Genomic DNA, 19,292 nt, shown 5'->3' with positions numbered 1-19,292 from the left:
GAAAATACTATTAAACTATGGGGAAATAAAAAACAAATTCTTAAAAATACAAGTGATAAATCACCTCCTTTAGTTCTCCGGGTACTAGGAATTAAGTTCAGGTCCTTGTGTGTGGTAGCAGACCACACTTTCATACCAATAAGTCAGAGGTGATATTACATAGCCGAACTTTATGAAGAATAAAGTACTCCACACTCCATAGTTCGAATAAGGCTTCTCTGAAGAAGCAGATCTTCTTGGTCATTCTGCAGAAGGGCTTGCAGATTTGCTTAGATTCTGTTGGGCCCTTCTCTTCCCACAGTCTAGTAACAGATATACTGTGGTTTTTTTCTGAAACATATTTTTCTCTTGGCATTCACTCCCACTCTTAACAAAGACATTCAGAGACTAATTTGTTGGCAGAATATTATCTTCATCAAACTTGGCTTTTCTGCACAGGTATAGAAAAGATAGGAATTGACCATATAGGTTCTTTTTAAGTTTGCATTACTTGATAAAGAATCTCAGGTTGAACTATTAAAAAAACTAGGAAGCCAGGGGCTGGGAATTTAGCTCAACGGCCTAAGCACCTGCCTTGCAAGCAGGCGGTTGGGGGGGGGGGTAAAAATAAAATTTAATTGCCAGGCGTGGTGGCTCACACCTGTAATCCCAGCACTCGGGAGGCTGAGGCAGGAGGATCGTTGTGAGTTTGAGACCAGCCTGGGCTACAAAGTGAGCTCAAGGCCAGCCTGAACTGCATAGCGAGACACTGTCTCAAAAAGACAAAAAAAAACACCAAAAAACCTAGGAAGCCAAACCAGTTATTTCCAGTAATATCCTATTGTTAAAGAAAAAAAGGTTCTTATTATATTTATATAAATAACTATAGTAACATGAAAATAAGAATGCATATAAATAGTTTCCAAATTATGGAAAGATTAGGTATAAAAAAGAAATGTTTGAGCTTTCACTCATAAGAGTATACCTAAGTAGCTTTAAAATTTTCCCAAATCTGGAAAATAAAACATTAGAGAAACCTAAAAGTTACTTTGAAAATTATCCTTGTTATTCAGATCTGTGTATTGTTATATTATTACTGATTTTTTGAGATAGGATCTCGCTGTGTACTTCAGGCTGGCTTTGAGCTCATGTTGATCCTCCTCCCTCAGTCTCCCAAGTGCTGGGATTAAGGGTCTGGGCCACCACACTCAGCTCATGTACTCTTGATCTTGCTTAGAAGTTTCATGAAACCATTAGCTTTTCATTGGTAGTTTAGAAAATTTTACTCAATCCAGTGGTACAATCTTAACATTATCAGATATTTTGAATCAGAAACCATATGGAGTCGCACACTTGTTTTCAAAAGCTAGGTGTTGTAGCTTCACACCTTGGGAGGCTGATGCAGGAGGGCATCACACCAGGATGGCAACATAGGGAGGCCTGGTCTCAAAAACAAACATGTATTCAAGAATAGTTATTAGACACTTTTCCATGAATCTCCCTGAATGAGCAGCAGTTTTGGGCTATAGGCAATTGCAAATGCCTTTAGAGCTAAGTCAAAATGATAGGTCCTGAGGATTTAGCTCAGTGGCATAAAAGCCTGCAAGTGCAAGGTTGTGAGTTCCATCCTCGGTACCAAAAAAAAAAGTCTGTGGAAGAAAAAGACTTAGAATGGCCACAGTTAAAAATCTGAGAGTCCATAGTTTATCATCAAACTTGGTTATTTGTGTGGAATACAAGTTTTAACATAATAACCAGAATTACAGATTGATAGCATCTTAATTTCTATTCTGAAGAATCTTTCATCTTTGAACACTCATGTGAATGACATACCCATCAATATAATTTAAAGAAGATTTAACTTCACTTACTATTTGACAATGCTTCTCATGTAATTTAACATATCAAATAAACCTAATTAGTTTAATCCCTCTTTTACAAGGTAGAAGACTTGAGCTTTCCAGGGCCCAACTGGAAAAATCCCAAAGTTAATTTAAGATTAAAAGTTTGTAATTGGAGGAACTGGGGTTGTAGCTTACTAGTAGAGCACATGTTTAGCATACATGAGGCCCTGGGTCCAACCCCCAGCAAGAGAGCATGGGAATTTGATTTGGAGAAGTTTTATCAAAAATATCAAAAGGCTTTAAACTCTTGATCAGGGAGCACTTACCTAGAATGTGCCAAATCCTAGATTCTATCCTCAGCACCAAAACAGTAACACTTATCAAATAGAATTGCAAGTCACTGTGACATAATCATTTTTTTAACTAGAGTGATTATTAAAAGACTTCAGAAGGAAAATAAATTATCTATTTGTCAAGAAAACCTTCACTCTTGCCTGGCAAACGTGGGGTTGTGAGTTCAATCCCAGTACTGCAAAAAAACAACAACAGCAACAACAAAGCACAAACCTTCACTCTTTTAATATTGAAGTTTACTTTTGTTAAGTAACCAAAGCCTTCATAAAAGGCAGCACAAAGCATAAGGAACTATTTTGATAAAACACAAATTTTGTCCTAGGCTCATTGCCTAAAAGGCAAAGAAAACTGCCTTCTGATCAGTACTCAAGAAACCCTGGCGGTTTTAGCAGAAAGGACCACATTGTAGTTTTCCTGTCACTGAATTCTTTTGTGTGTTCATGGTACTGGGATAGAACCCAGGGGTCTCGTAGATGGCACTTTATGTTTTTGAGGTGTAGCCTCACTATGTAGTCCAGGTTGGCCTTAACCCCGAAATCCTCTTGTCTCTGCTGCCTGAACACAGAAATGATAAGTGTGTGCCTCCACATCTCACGCAGTTTTACATTTTTAACAAGCTTGTATTTTAGGAGGATCTAGCCTTTAGGATGCCAGAGGATGCCCTTGTCATAGTGGAGGTCTTGAGAGAAGAAGGGTGTACGGAGAACTCCTGAGGCCTGTTGTCCACAGTGTTGTTAATTATTCCATGTGACAGCACACAAGGTCAGCTGGTCTCAGGAAGGCTTGAACATAGATTTCATACTATACGCCATTTAGAATCTAGGTGAACCAATTGCAAGAGTGTTAGGGTTTAGAACCACTGGAAGCTGGAACTAACCATCCTGTTAATGACTGAGATCCTGAAGGGTGGTCACATGAACTAACACATAGAATAATTAAGCAATTAAGTCTCCCATTGTCATAAAATCTTGTGTGGCCTCAGACTTTAATGGGTATTAAGGTGATTGAGGAAGAGGCTTAGTGGGGTCTGTTTGAATTTATTGGGCTTAGCAGTTGTTATTTCTCCAGTTGACACTGAATGTGGCCTATCAGGCTTGTACCTCAGTTAAATTGGGTGTTTGTGGACTGTCATCATCTTGTCTGCCCAGGACCGCCTGCAAAGGGCATTGAAGACCTGGCCCGGTGGTCACATCTCTGTTGGAGGCAAGCTGCATTGGACCTTTTGGCTTATGCAGAAATTGACCCAGATTGTCTCACATGCCAGAAAGAAATTTTTTGCAGAAAAAAAGTCTAGAGTCACTTGTATAGGTTGAACTGCTGTTTTAGGGGTTGATTGTTGGAGCAGTGCCCTGGTACTGGCCAGAGATCATTCTAGGTTACCTACCGTTGCCATAGAGCTGCTGTAATTGCATGGCCAGAAATCTGGAAGTCTTTTGTTTCTTATCTTGTTCAAAGGTCTTCTGGAAATGATCTGCTGTAATTATTAGTTTAACCAGTACTAGAGCTCCCATTTTATCTTTTGTTTTGTCCTATGAGCTCTGCGGATCTCAGGAGACAATCCCTCTGCAGAAAGGGCAGCTGTAGCTGACTGAGTTGTGTCATCAGTTTGGTGGGAGCCAGAATGCTGTACGTGAAATGTGACATCAGTGAACAGGCTTATCTTTTGACTGCAGCTCTGGTTGATAGACCATTCTGTGTTGATGAGAAACGCTTTAGAAACAGTTTTCAAAAAGTCCTTTGTGGTTTTCTGTGCTGCACCTTTCAGGGGACCAGGTGGGGCTTTCCCAATCACTGAGTCATTCTCAGCAGATCAGCTTTCTCTTCCATCCATCTGGGCATTCCCAGGTCCCATCAATATGGTGTTAGTTGGTAAACGTCAGAGTTATCTTGGATCAGCGGTCCCAGTTTAAGTCCCTGAATCCTTTAGAAAACTTTCCAGGTTTATTCTTTCACTTCGGAGTTTTGTTTTCCCTTCAGTACTGGGGATTCCCATCATTCTGAATACTCTGGAAGGCTGAGGCAGGAGATTCTTTTTTTTTTTGTCTTTTTCCTTTTTATCGGTACCAGGGATCGAACCCACGACTGCCTGCTTGCAAGGCAGGCGCTTATGCTGCTGAGCTAAATCCCCAGCCCCTGAGGCAGGAGATTCTTAAGGTAGCCCTAAGCTCTGGTTTTGTCCTCAAAGTATAAGTCACTTATGAATTATTTCCTGAATTTTCAGGTTGGTTAACTGTTTTTTTAGGGAATGAGTAGATAGTTTGGTTCTTCAGTGAAGAAAGTCCATTCAAACAGAATTACTACAGTGTGGCTGTTCAGGCAAAGTAAGATGAAGGGAAGCTGGAGAAGTTATATGACTTTTACTATACTGGGTATGAGGAGTCCCTTACTGCTTTTGGTGTCTTCCACCACCATGAACTGTCTGTCGCTCCTCTCAGATGCTACCCTGCCTTGGAGCCAGCAGATTATAGACTGAAACCTCTACAAACTGAGATAAATAAACCTTTCTTCCCTTAACTTCAGGCACTGGGTGGTTTATCTCAATAATAAGAGAAAAGTAACTAACACAGAGAGTGGAAAAAAGTCCTATTCTCTGCACCTAGTTAGATGTTCTTAGATGAACAGTCTTGATGATCTTAATCTTGCCCATAAAGGCCATTGTAATTCTGAATTATCCCTTTAGCAAGATTTTGCCACTTGTGTCAACATTTGTGATTTCCAGAGCCATAATTCTGTTAATATTAGGTGGAGGTTAAATCTTTAGAAATTAAGGACTCTTAGTTTTACATTGCCTCTTTGGTCTTTCAGGAAAGAGATAAAAGCCTAATAAAGGCAATCAGCAGGTTTTGGTCATGTACTGCTTCCTAGCATCTCTTGTTGCACATTTTCTTGTGTTCACTGGTAACCTGAGATCAACTGTCCCATTCTGTGACCAGCTTATCCTCTCATAGGAGATTTAGTTTTAGTGGCAAGCCACCCTATTACCTCATAGATACCTGACTTCAGTTGTGTTTTTGTCCAAGATTTCATTTTCCACCTTAGCCAGTGATTTCTCTCCTCTTGGTGTATAAGAAGCAAAGAATGAAGAGGAGAAACGCAAATCTTTTTGAATTCCCAGAGCCCAAGATCACACTCTGCAGCAGTAACTGCTTACTGCATCTGCTGCCAGTTCTTTAAACTGCACCTCAGGCCAACCGACTCATCAGCCGTCAACAACCAGAGGTCAAGCGCATTCTCACAGTTTGAAGTAACACTTGGTACCAAATCCGAAGAGAGAAGAAGCTTACTGCAAGAGGGCAGGCTTGGGAAGAATTTGTGACTCCTAGGATTCTATCAGGAAGGCAGAGGACTGCAAAAAAGGAGGCCAGTGGTACTCTCCTGTGTCTTTAAGACCCTGCCTGTGATCACCAGAAAAAAATCACCACCAGTTTAGTTGTAGATCTGATGACTTTTATTCATGATTTTAATCATGGAAGCCCCTTTCTACAAACTAGAATGGAAGTGCCCACTGGGCAGCAGCAGAACATGGATTTAAGGAAGTGGGAACAAGGAAACGACAGTAGAGAAAAAGCTGGTTGATGAATGTCCTAGTCCAGCAGTGGTGAACCTGTGACACACATACTACAGCAGGCTGTTTGTTATCATTGAAGGCTCTAAAATGTTCTCCACCCCTGTCCTAGTCCATTTTTCATTGCTGTAAGAAAAATCTCCTTGGCTCATAGTTTTGGGGACTGTAAGTCTGTGAACAGTTGGGTGCACTTGATTGACTTCTGGTGAGAGCATCCTGCTCCACACATGTGGAAAAGCAGACATATAAGTGAGAGTGCAGAGAGAGAGCATGGAGCAAACCTTGTTTTCTGACAGTCCACCCTCACAGTAATTCATCTGGCCCTGTGAGTACCCGCTTCTGCAAAACAGCATTTATCTCTTTATGGAACTCCACTCCCATGATCCGGACACCTTGCATTAGCCCCCACCTCTAAACAAGTTGCCTTGAAGAATTAAGCCTCAGTGTGAGTTTTGGTGGGGACAACCCACATTCAAGCCATAGTAGTTAACTTCAGGTTAGTATTTTTGTGAGTGTCGAAGCATAGGGCCTCCTTGTTATGCTGAACCAGGCTGGTGTGTTAATCTTTCATTGTTTTAACAAATACCTGAGTAACATTTAAAAAGGAGGTTTCAGGAGCTGAAAATTCTGGAGATACCAGAGCATAGTTCTGGTAAGGCCTTGTGGAGAGTGGCATCACAGTGAAGGATTACATGCAGAAGAGCTCACACAAGGAGACAGGCATCTACAAAGAGAGCTGGAAGGGGCCAGTCTGAACACTCTGTTAATCCCTCCTCAGGCAGTGCTCCCCATGGCCTCCTGGTAGACTCACTTTCTAATACCACCACACAAACCCTTGTGGAGACACACCTGTATTGTGTCTAAATTATATCAGCTGGAATCTCCTGTTTTTAGGAAACACTGACCTGTTTTGGGAATTTGGGGGTTACTTCCTTCACCGATATTTTGTTGGGCAAAATATCTGACACCCACAACTTAAGAGATTTCTTTTGACTCATCTTTTCGAAGTTTCATTCGTTGTATGGTTTGCAAGCTCCAAGGTGGGATGGCATGACAGAGGCACATGGCAGAGGAGAGCTGCTCACTGCGTGTAGCTGTGGGGCAGAGAGAGTCAAGGAAGGAGCCAAGAGGGAAGCCCAACCCCCTGGTCATCCCCCCAGTGACCCAGCTCTTCTGACCAGACCCACCTCCTGCCAGCAAACTGGCTATAACGGAAGCCCTCATAAACCAGTCATCTTTCAAAGGCCTCACCTATGCATGCATTACTTTTTGAGTGACGTCTAGTTATAAATCATAACAATGTCCGTAAAGTTTCAGTTTGATTATGTGGCAGTTAGCAGGAATGACTCCATTCTCCTTTGGCACAGTCAGTAGGGGCCTGGTGCAGAAGCTCAGTCTGAAACAGTGCGCCCCGCGCAAACTTGTAGTAATACAGGGGAACGAAACTCCCAACCTACTAGATGTCCGGTATGAGTTGGTGTTCTCTAAAATGGAAGAGTGAATTTTAGGAACAGCAGAGGTTAAGAGCAAAATATATTTATTGAGAGAAAGTTTCTGTCTGAGAGAGAAAGTGAGTGGTTTTGTGTGGGTCCAGATGGGGTTGCCTAGGATCCTGCCTTTTCCAGGGATTTTTATAGAGCAAAACTATGAGGTGAGGTGGGTCCATGGTGGCAAGCGATAGGAACTTGCAAAGCAGTTGAGCATGAGGTGTGACAGAACTGGTCAACCAATAAGTTTACAAGTGTAATTGCTCAGTAAAATTGATTAAATTGAGATTAGATGGGGAGGTGAGTCTCGTACCAAGTGGGTATTGAATACTGAAGAGGGTCTTTGCTGGTTAGGGTTTGGGTTAATGACTCCTGGCTTCCTCAAGGTGATTGAGTTACTTACAATGTCACTCCCTGATGTTCATGCTTAGGGTGTGGCTGCATTTGTTTTGCCTTTTGTCTTGAGATCTGGCCCTCAGCAGAGGTGTCTTCTCCAAGATTGCAAGGTAGCTGGTCTTCTGCACTGGCTCCTTCGAAGGTCCAGTCCTGTCTGACTGCCTTATGTCTGACTCTGTTGCCTGTAACAGTAGTTAATAGTGGGGCTGGAGATTTAGCTCAGTGGCATAAGTGCCTGCCTTGCAAGCCTGTGGTCGTGAGTTCAATCCCTGGTACTGGGAAAAATACAAAAAAAAGAAAAAAAAAAAAAAACCAAAACAGTAGTTAACAAGAGTGAAGGAGTAGGAATCTGTTGGAGCTGAAGGGGACAGGAGTCCAAGCTGCACCGACATTGGACATAGGTGTCCTGCCCTTGGGTTATTGAGCGAGTCCCAGATTATGTTCCTCTTCCTGAATTCTTTAATGGTGAATTCACCCTCGTCTCGGAGATCCAGTCTAGAATCCTCATGCTTTGTGTGCTCATCTCCTTCTGCCTACCCCTGCTTAATCCTGTGTCACAGGCTGTTGAGTCTTGCCTGGCAGTTTTCAAATTGGAAACGTTTTTCATTACCAGTGCCACTTACATTGCTCTCACCAGGCATCAATTAGCTGTTCTCCAAATCCACCCATCGTTCCTCACTTTTATTCTTCCTTGCTAGTACATCTATCTATCCCAGCAAGAGTGTTCTTCCTGAAGCAGAGCTTTGCTCATGTTATTCTTCTGCTAAAAATAAAACCAGATTTTGCAGCTCAACACCGAAAACTCTACTTTTTTTACCGGCAATACTTTACCTTCACCCAGCCTGCTGCTGTGAAGTACTTGCTTGAGGATAAACCATTGGTCAAGCACATGGCCAGCCCCTTTGGCCTCCGTGCCTTCTCTCACTGCTGCCTCTGCCACTCTTAAATCTTCCGCTTTCCTGATGCTTACTGTGCTAACAAATGGTGCTGTCCGCCTTATGCTGGTGAACCCTCGATGCTGGTGGTGCTTCTGTGCTTTACTTGATCACTACTTCTTACGTTCCATGACACCAAGTTTTACTCTCTACCAGTTATCTATGTGTTCACTATCTCCACCACTCTTCCTTCTTAGGAATTGAGTCCAAGGATAACTTAATTACATTACTTAATTTCATGACCAGTTGTGTAGTTTGAGAGTCCTGATGCATCAAAAGACAAAGCCCAAAAGAGATTCTGCTAGGCTTACTTGATAGGGAGAGAGGGTTGGCTCCTAGGGAGAGGCAGCATTTCCCTCCTCCTCCACCCAGCAGTTACTCATAATTAACAGGCACTGCAGCCCTCCTTTTAATGGTGGTTGGGATTTGGGGTGGGGTTGGAGAATAGTATATGTGAAATGATTCTATTTTCCCTGTCTAAACCTAGAGGTGCTTGTTTAGAGATTTTGCTTATGGTCACATTTTGAAAGAGCTCACTGAAGACTAATCAGAGAAAAAGAATTATGCTTTAGAGTAGTGAATCGAGTGTTGTGTTTACTCTTAGCTCCCTGTCTATGTCTTTAGGGAATTGTTACCCTGAGGGCATCAATAAGGAGGAATTAAAGGTCTTTGCAGAATTCTCTTATGTTGGTTTTGGCTTTCATCCCGTGATTGGAGTCTAGAGTAGATTTTAAGGATCTTTAATTTGTACCTGACCAGGCTTGTAAATACGAAGCTGACTGTTGGGTGAAGGAAACTAATTACACAGTCCTTTGAACAGATGAAACTGAAAATTACTTTCTCGTTCATAGTTTATGAACTCTGGTGCTGGAAAATTATAAAAAATATTTTTAGGAAAAGGAGGAGTGGGATGACCATCTGATTTAAGAACTTTCATGTTAGCTGTTGCAAGAACATTATCTGCTTGGCCTTTTAGTAGGCATCATGCCAGCCCAACTACCAGCTGTGAATTGTAGTCAACTATTTTGGAACATAAGGGGTATTGTAATTAGGAATGTAGAATACTGATTGGCAAATTCAGAACAATTCCAGATTTTTAGTAAAACTTATCGTGCAAGTAAAAGATAAATGTCTTACAGTTTGAGTAGGATAACAGGCCTTTAGTAAAGAAACATCTCTTCAAAACTACTTTTTATAATATTAATTCTGAGAAAAAATATTACAAAATGATAAGGGAAAATCTGAAAACAATTTGCCTTTGCTTCTTTGTCACAAACTGTTTATTTTATGATTGATCATCTGTGTTTCTGTGCCATACATTTCCCTAGGAAGCTTTGCCTTTGAGCACCCTAATTAACATTGACAAAATAAACAGAAGATTCCTGGAGGCAATGTCCTTTGGTGACAGGATGAGTTGTGGATCTCAAGTCTTTGATATGTGCTTTTCCCTTTTCTTCTTTGCTGTTGAGAGAGGAAATAACTACACCTGTTCTGGATAATTTTAATTAAAATCTTAAAGTCTATTACTTCAGCATTTATTAGTGGAGGGAAAATTGCATTAAGTATTTTTATAAAATTCTATGAGATGATTCATAACTGACATTAAAATGTTTTCTATTTTCTTACAGTGTGTTAATAATATGAATTTGGTCAAATTTTTAGTCATTTATAGGTAATAACATGAATGAGTATAATTGCCTTAGGCTAATTGTATTGGTAGTTTAACAAAGCATAATTGATATAAGTATTAAGAACTACCAGTCTGGGCATTTTAAAGTACATACATTTTTGTTAAAACCTAATAGCAGTTTCCACTGGGAATATATTATTTTAAATTTGCATTTTCTCTTTTTCCCTTACAGGAAGGAGCTTGAAGCCTTCAAAGGTAATTTTATGTTTAATTTTTCACTTTAAAGTTGTTGAGAGTTAATTGATGTCAGATGTTCTCTCTTGATGTTGCAAAGAGAAATCATTCTTTTTCTTTAAACCAAACATTTTTCATCAAAAAGTAGAAGTTTAATACTATTTTTGTAGGTTTTATTTAACATGATGGTTTTGATACTTTCTTTTCACTGATGCACACATACTAATGAAGAGTTTCTGCTAATGACCATCATAGTTGTATGTTAGGAAGACCTGGTGCTAAGTTTGAGGTTGTGGAGGGTCAGTTGGAGAAGACTGCACTTTCTGTTGTGCAGAGTCTGAGTCAGCTGGGGAGGAGGTGGTGGGTAAAGGTCAGTGTGTACCCTGCAGTGAGTCCCACAGGCCTGGTACTTCCTGCAGGTTCCTGTGCTGGATCCTGCTCTGGCCCGATCTTGTGACTTTGATGTGTGTATGTGTGTATGTTGGTTGGTTGGTTTGTTTTTATGAGAAGGGTCTTACTATATATAGTACAGGCTGACCTTGGACTCACAGTGGTCTTTCTGCCTCAGTGTCCCAGGTGCTGGGATCCTACACATGTGCCAACATACCAACCTATCGGGCGACTTTGATGAGTGTTTACCTTTTTATGCTCATTTTCCCCATCTGTAATAGTGGAGAGTCTAATTAAATATATTCTGAAATACGAATGTATTTTAATTTCAGGGAGCCACTGGAGAATCATTCTTGATCAGGTTGGTTCCTATTGGTGAAATATTAATGAAAAGTAGAAAATCTGCAAACTTCCCAGCAGATTGAGATACCTCCAGTGTGCTGTTTGTTTGTTTTTTAGTTAGTGGCAATTAAGTAGTAAAAGCATTGTTCTCAGATTTGTTCTAACAACCAAGAAGACTTTAAATTGGTTATTAAATCACTTCTGATTTGATTTATGGTTATTATATTTTATATAAACTAGCAGTGACCTTTACAGTTAGTGATGGGTAGAAGATTTTCCAGTAAAATATTTTGTCTTAGTTTTTTCTTGCTGGGAAAAAATACCCAACACCCAAAGTTAAAGGAGGAAAGGTTTATTTAGCTCACAGTTTGTAGAGGTTTCAGTCCATACTTGCCTGGCTCCAAGGTAGGGTGGTGTGGCATTGCAGAGGAGAAACAGTTCACGGCAGGCAGAAAGTAGCAAAGCAAGCAAGCAGCAGCCAATCACAGCTTTTTCTATCTCTTGTATCTTATCCAAGCTACTTAGGTGGTAGCACTCATACCCTTAATTCTAGTGCTCTTGATCCTGGCATTGCACCATGAATCAGTGCCAGCATCACACTCTCTAGATCCAGCCACTTCTGAAAAAGCCCCACTTATGACTGCCTGAGGCTTTGGTGGGGAGCATCTAGACACAGTCCTAACACATTCTGGTTGAATTGTCCATGTGTCTGATCTGTTCAGATGTTTTAGAACAATATTATTTCAGGATGAGAAGTATAAAGGAATTTTCCTGTGATGGGTATAATTGAATAGACTTTGTTTTAGCTAGATTTCACTTTGACTCACTGCAGCCAGAGTAAATGATTAAACCAGTGATCAGTTTGTTGAGGGTAATGTTAAATGATCATGTGATATTAATTCAGTTTGTGAATCACTATTCATGAACATTGTTTTTCATCAGTTGTTTAAAATTTGAGATCCTCATAAAATGCTCTTTTTTCCTCTTGTTCTTGCTTTTGGTTGACTAGTATCTTATTTTACAGTAAGAGACAGAAAAAAAGCAGTCAAGTTAATATTAAAAGACAGGCAGGGGCACACATTATGTAAAATGTCAGCTTTACTTGCATCTCAGTGCTGAAGAATTCTTTTTTTAGTATGATGATATTCACAGAAGAGACTAGCAGTCTGCAAAAAGAGCTAGTGTTGCATAATTACTTGATAAATAATTCAATTTAGGTTGATACATGTTGTTTATAAACACATTTCTTACTATGTGCAATATATAGCAGCATATCAGATCTACCCACAGGCCAATTTAAACTCTGATTTGAGCAAACCCTACATTGAATTGCTGAATGTGGTGGTACACACCTGTAATCCCAGCAGTAATCCAGGCAGCTGAGGCAGGAGGATTGAGTTCACGGCCAGCCTGAGACCTTGTTTCAAAAAACCTAAAAAACTCTAAATTGAGTATTACATCATATCAGACCTTTTGTATCTGTGTTTATTAAAAGTTGTTTTCTCCTAACTCTTGATACAGTGGCATGTGCTTTAATCCCAGCTACTTGGGAGCTAAAGCATGAAGATCACTGAGTCCAATTCAGTGCCAGCCTAAGTAATGTGGCAAGACCCTGTTTGCTTTAGAATATTTTGTTAATATTTCAAAGCATAAGTAGCCCTGTAGCAACAAGATTACAAATTTAATTGCTCTTACAAAGTATTAATGGAGGAAAAAAGATTTAAAAATTCATTGAAGCATACTATAACTAATTTTTTAGTGTTATCTTTGCAGTACTGGGATTAAAATCAAAGCCTTTACTCTGAACATGTCCTCAGTTCCTTTTTTATCTCTGAGACACAGATATTGACTGCTTGCTTGGTAGAGAGAGATGGGATCTTACTGTATAGTTCAGGCTGGCTTTGAATTCACTGTAAAGCCCATGTTGGCCTCGAGCTTCCAGTGATCCTCCTGTTTCAGCCCTCTGAGTGCTGGGATTACAGGTGTGCCCCTCCATGTCTGGCCCTACAGTTTTCTTATTTTTGAACATTGCCTTTATTTTTCCTTTTTTAGGTCACATGAAAATAAAAAGATGTTACCTCCTTCAATTACTTTATTCAACTTGTAGTTGTTTTCAGACCCTTTTTTTATACAGGGGAAAAACTCACTTCGGGACTAAAACACAAAATTAGAAACCCTCAACCTTAGTAATATAGGTCAGTATCATTCACAAAGTTGTGGATTCTCTTTTCTATATTCCACTTAGTCAAGTAAGTTTGCCTTTCACTCTGCTATGTAAGATAAATCCCTGCAGTATTATAAAACCAGATGCGGTTGTTTGGGTAGTAGGAAGGTTTTCAGTGTTCAAGATCACATTCTTTTATATGTTTTAGTAATTGTCACTTGAATAGTAGTAAGAAAAAAATAGGATCTTAAAAGTCTAAATTTTATGTTTTCATTGGAGAAAAAATCACTTTGTAAGCACATGCAGAGGAGATTTTTACCCCCTTAAAGGTCCTTAACTTTAGAGGATATCAGCCTGTGTAGATACGCCTGTTATTTGGAAATTATAAATTTTTTTTGTGTCCTGGAGCAGTGACATTGCAGGGCTGGGGAGAGACAAACATTTGAAACATTTCTGTCACTTACATTGTGTGCAGCCAGTGGAGGTCACAGGACCCTGCTGCCAGCTACTGCCTGAGTCCCTGTGGCCAGGGTGGGAGAGCAGGCTTGTCACTTGTCGTGACACCACTGTTGACCAATGCATGCTACTTTTTGGGTGCAGTTTTATGTTCATGGCTACCTTTTCCTCTTGTGAGCTTTGGTGACTGTGGAGCTCCTTCAGTGACACATGGTGGTCTGGGAACCAAATGGAAGGGTTGGCCGTGACCTGAGGTCCCCTGACATGTGTCACCCAGCAGGCCCCCATCACACTGCTTTCAGTAAGCAGGTTGCCATCAGCTGGACTCAACGCTACATTGCGTTTTTAAAACTGAATTTGTGGGCTGGGGATTTAGCTCAGCCGCATAAGCGCTGGCAAGTGCGAGGTTGTGAGTTCAATCCCCGGTACCACCAAAAACAAAACACAAAACAAAACAAAACAAAACAAAAAAAACTGTATTTGCTTCCAAGACAATAAAACCTTACTTTTTGGGGAAAAAAATCATTTTTGCACTCTTAATTTTTTTTTTTTTTTTTTTTTTTTTTTTTTTTGGTGGTATTGGGGATTAAACTCGTGACCTTGAACTATGCCACTGCCCCCATTGCTGTTATGGTTCATACATTGTGTCAACTTGAGAAGTTTAGAAGTTTAACTGAAAGACTCAGCAAGGAGCCAGGGTTGGTTCTTTGTAAATATCCTCATCGTGTGCAAAGGAGGGCAAGGAAATTTTGTGAGTACTATATAGACCGTGGGGAAAGTGGCGTGGCCTGCCTACACTGTAAGGGAGGAAAAGAGGCTTGCTCTTCCTCCCTTGTGTAGTGCCTTCCTCTTAGTCACCGTTCTTACTGACACGACAGGCTAAATGCTTGGGTCTGATAGGCTACTGGCCAGTATTCCCCAAATCTTGTTTCTGTTAGTTGAGTTGAATGCTGACCCAGAGTGCATAGTGTTGACTCACAAAAGCATTTATTATAAAATGCAAAATAATCAAATATGTCATTAGAACTGTAATAACATGAAGTTGAGAGCTTTGGAAAACTGCATAGAGAAATAGCTTTTCAAATTTGCTGCATAAGGTATAGCTAAGAATTAGGAAAGATATGGGAAAAATAATTTTAAAAATTCTGAAAGATTCTGGGTGTGTGTCTCCTAAATATATCTCTTATATATATATTTCATATATATATATATATTTCCCAAATTTCTGCTCTGTTTTATATAAGACTGAAAATTTCTTCCAATGCAGTGTGGATTCGGTCATTTGATCCATGCTCAAAGAATTTGTGAATAGAGCTGTGGTTATATTTTTTAAAAATTTTATTTAAAGAAATAAAAGAAGAGAAAATTAAAAAAATAAAATAAAAAAACAAGAAAAAAGTAGAATACAGAATTAAAAAAATTAACATCATAAAATCGCTAGTTGATACATTACATATTGTCATCTTAACAGTAGTTGTTAAAGTTACAAAATTAAAGCATAAGAAGTGTCTAGGCACTCAGACATTGATAGCGCAATCTCTTCTGTTCAATGATCTAACAGAAATTTAGTAATATGGTCATCTGTCTTACACTCTATACATACTGTTATATCCTTTAGAGCACTTTCCTTCCTTTTCACTTTTACAATATTTGTTATACTTTTTGGATCCCATTATTCTGTCAGTTCTTATTATTCTTATACTAGAGAGACAATGTGGTATTTATTAATGTGAGTCTTGTTTATTTCACTAATGAGGATATTCTCAAATAGCCTCCATTTACCTATAAGGGCCTCAAGATCATCCTTTTTTATAGCTGGATAGTATTCCGTTGTATAAAATACCACATTTTTTCATCCACTCTGCGGTTGATGGGCATTTTGGTTGTTTCCAAGATTTATATATCATAAAAATTAAAGTGTTTGTGCATGTGCTTTTAATGGATTACTGTATTAACTGCATTTTGAAGAATTAAATGGCCAAGAGGTGATCCAGTTATATCATATGAGATATCCATTAGAATCTACTCAGTGTAAAATTTTCTTACCATGTCAGAAATTACCATGTCAAAGTGAAAGTATGTCAGGATTTAGGAGTTAATCCTGCCACAGTGGTGTGGTCATCATGAGAGTATGTGAAAAGAGGCAGCTAAGGCCAGCCTGGTAAACATCAGATAGATTTAAAGCTTTGCTCTGGGAAGCAGAACCATTGGATGAGACAAGACCAGAGTGGTCAGAGAACAGGAAGACTCCTACAACAACTTAGGGACAAGAAAGCACGGGAGGAGAAAGTTTAAAGGAGAAATGGGAAAAATAATGAAAAATGATTATTGTGATAGTTTTGCAAGAGTTGAGCAGAATGGAAAGATCTCACTGAATTAATGATTGGTGACCTATAGGAGCTGTTTGTAAAGGGAGAATCCAGGTTTGTACATCAGAAGGGAGAAGTTATGAAATAAAGGTACGAGAACTAATAACGTATGCTTTCATGATTGGGCAGAAATGAAAATACAACATAAGGTAGTATCAGGGTCAAGGTCAGAGGAGAAGATAAAAGTAAGGATATTAAAGGAATGAAGATCCTACAGATGTTGAGTAAAAAAAAGTCAGTGAATCAGCTTTGGAGAGGATCCAGGAGCGGATCTCTCCCCGAGATCTTAGAGAAGGAAAGAATGGCTGATAAAGCAGGGAGAGGTTGACACTGCAAGGAAGAGATTCTTTTGGGGCATCCACATAAAGAAAGGTAGGTTGAATTCTCAGGGCTGGAATGACAGGAATAACTCCAAAAATGCTTTTGTTAGCCCCAAATTGAAGTGCGAAGAGCATGTGTGACGGCTGAGCAGGTGTGGTGTACACTGGGTGCCAGCTAGAGCGTGATGGATGGGATAGACCATCACACTCAGGTTAACTAGATGAGGCCTGACTGGACCAGCAAAACAAAGGGGGCACTTTCAGTGGTCAAGATGGATCTTGTAGTCCAGGAGGGACTTTCACTTGGAGGTCTTACAAGTGAAGCAGTTCCCATGAGTGATGACAGCTGTGTGTGAGTGGAAGTAGAAATCATCCAGCTGAAGAGGTCATCTGAATCTGAGAGTTGGGAGAAGACTTCTAGAGTCTCCTTTGTTTGAATTACTTGTCGCCTGTGGATTATGCATGTTTCTGCTTGGCAGCCCTTAGCATGTCACAAATAAAGTTGATAACAGGTGCTAGACTTGGGTGGGTTTTGTTGGTTCAGTTCAGGAATTAGCTTAAGACATAAGGCAAAACTATCTGGTCTCCATATGGTAGTACTGAAGTGATAAGAGACTCTGGTTGGATGCATAACTGTCCTCTGTCCCCAGGGAGCTAAAGGACTGTGGCAGAGTTTGCAAGATAGAAAAATATTTAATTTTAACACAATCTAGGGATAATAGAAGGTGAGAGAGACAAGGACGGTTGATGTGAATGATGACTACTCAAGAGGCTGAAAAGGATAAGGACATTGCAGAAGGGTGGGGAAACCATTGCAGAAATGCAGAGATGTTTATTTCAAAACTATAAGTTAAAATTTTATTTCTTATTCATTGAAAGAATCACAGATAATTTGTCATGATTGAAGCATAAGGCATGTGGGGTAAAGTGATGAAGGGTAAAGTTAGCACATTTAGGAAACAGCCTTGTATGTTGTGCTGGAGAGTTGGGACTTTTCCCTTTGAATGGGTGGACTTCGTGAAGGGTGTGCGTTTGCAAAACAGTGGAGAGGAAAATGAGAACTCCTTTCCTTCTGTCAATTTTGTGTATAGGTGTATGCAGCAAATTAGGAATTCATATAATCAGGAATTCATTTATATGATATGTGAATATACATTTTTAGGGATGCAAGTTAAAAGTTTTTATTCATAGAGAGCTTAGAAGTTTACTCTTGCAACTGAGAGAGACAGGGCAGGAAGTGGGAGAACCCAAAGGGTTTCAGTAGGACAGCAGGGTCAGATTTGTTTCCTTGAGTGTTTTCTGGAACTGTGCAGAAGACACACAAAAGAGCAGGTCTAGGGTCAGAGAGATTAGTTCATTCTGATGTGAGGGCACATGTAATCCCAGGTACTAGGAAGGCTGAGGCATGAGGATTGCTTGAGCCCACAAGTGCTCAACCAGCCTGCGCAGCATAGCAAAACCCATCTCAAAAAAACACAAAACAAAGAGCAGAGTAATTGGAAAGCCATTAGATTTTAATTAAAGCAGTGGCAGAATGGGGAGAAAGAAAGATTGAAGGAATTCAGTAGGTAAAATAAAAACATTAGTGGAATGTTCCTTTTTATTGTTAAATTAATATTCCATTGCAAAAATGTTCTACATTTTCTCCATTTGGCAGCTGATGGACATTTGGACTAATTCCAGGTTTTGGCTATTGTGAATAATGCTCTCTAAGCTTCTTTTGTGCGAGATTTTGTGACCTGTTTGCATTTCTCTTACATGTATAGCTAAGACTAAAGTTTCTGCATTATATGATTGTTTAACCTGAGAAATGACTAAGCCCTTTCCAAAGTGGCCAGTCGTTTTTCTTGTCCATCAGCAGTGTATGAAGGTTGTAGTATCTCCTCATTCATGGCAACAGTTAATATTATTAGCATGTACATTTAGGTCTGTGTTTTATTTTGAGAGAACTTTCGTGTTTGTGTGAAGTAAGACTCAGTTCATTTTTTAACATACTGATAGTCAGTTGTCTCAGAACTATTTTAAAACACTCATCTTACCCCAAATTGCTTTAGCATCTTTATAGGAAGCCAGTGACCTTAAATATGAATTTCACAGGAGACTCTCAGTTTGTTATTGCCAACACCACATTGCCTTAATTACTATAGCTTTTTAGTAAGTTTTGAAATTGCAGTCTAAATTCTCTCTCTCTCTGTCTCTATTTTTTTTCAAAATCAGTTTGATATTTTAGGTCCTTTCATTTCCATGTAAATTTTGGGATCACTTTGATAGTTTCTATTTACACACAGTAAATGCCCACTGGGACTTCAATAAGGATTGTGTTGCAGTATAAATCTATTTGGGGAGCATTGTCTTTTCTGCACTGGGTCTTTCAACTCATGAGTGTAGAATGTGTCCCTATTTATTTAGATCTTATTCTGTTTTCTCAGCAGAAGACAAGACAGTGTGATATGCCAAGAAGCAGTATCTTACTGTTGCAGAGAGGACAAAGTGAAATACAGTCCTGAGTCATTGAACTTGGCAATTAAGCACTGATTGGTGCTCCTAATAGGGACAGTTTCAGCAGCATGCGTGTGTAAATGTGGAACTAGGCGTGGAAGCCAGATGGCTAAAGATTGGGAGGAGTGGCGTGCCTTGCCTCTTTGCCATTGTGACTCTGGTGTTTGGCACATTGGTACTTAAAGAATATTAAAATGAATAAAGCAGTAAGATAATGATTTCAAAAGCTAAGGTGTTAAGGAAAGCAAAGAAAAGAGGTGGAGAAGGTTAGGTTAATGGGAAGGATTTTTTTTTTTTTTTTTTTTAGTGTGGGAGAAACAAGTATATT

The 19,292-nt window shown here is 39.6% G+C and overlaps 1 protein-coding gene across 3 annotated transcripts in view; it reads left to right on the top strand.

Moving 5' to 3' along the window:
• Dtnbp1 (dystrobrevin binding protein 1) overlaps positions 1 to 19,292 on the top strand; it is a 118,662-nt gene that overhangs the window by 50,714 nt on the left and 48,656 nt on the right. For all 3 annotated transcript variants that reach the window (XM_063259906.1, XM_063259904.1, XM_063259905.1), the window contains exon 7: positions 10,423 to 10,445. In XM_063259906.1, coding sequence (XP_063115976.1) covers positions 10,423 to 10,445 — 23 coding nt within the window. The remainder of the gene's footprint in view (positions 1 to 10,422; positions 10,446 to 19,292) is intronic.

This window comes from Cavia porcellus, unplaced genomic scaffold (genome assembly GCF_034190915.1).
Source record: "Cavia porcellus strain 051 isolate PalLab524CR breed Dunkin Hartley unplaced genomic scaffold, mCavPor4.1 scaffold_13, whole genome shotgun sequence".
Taxonomy (NCBI): Eukaryota; Metazoa; Chordata; class Mammalia; order Rodentia; family Caviidae; genus Cavia; species Cavia porcellus.
This window is presented reverse-complemented; position numbering and strand designations above follow the sequence as displayed.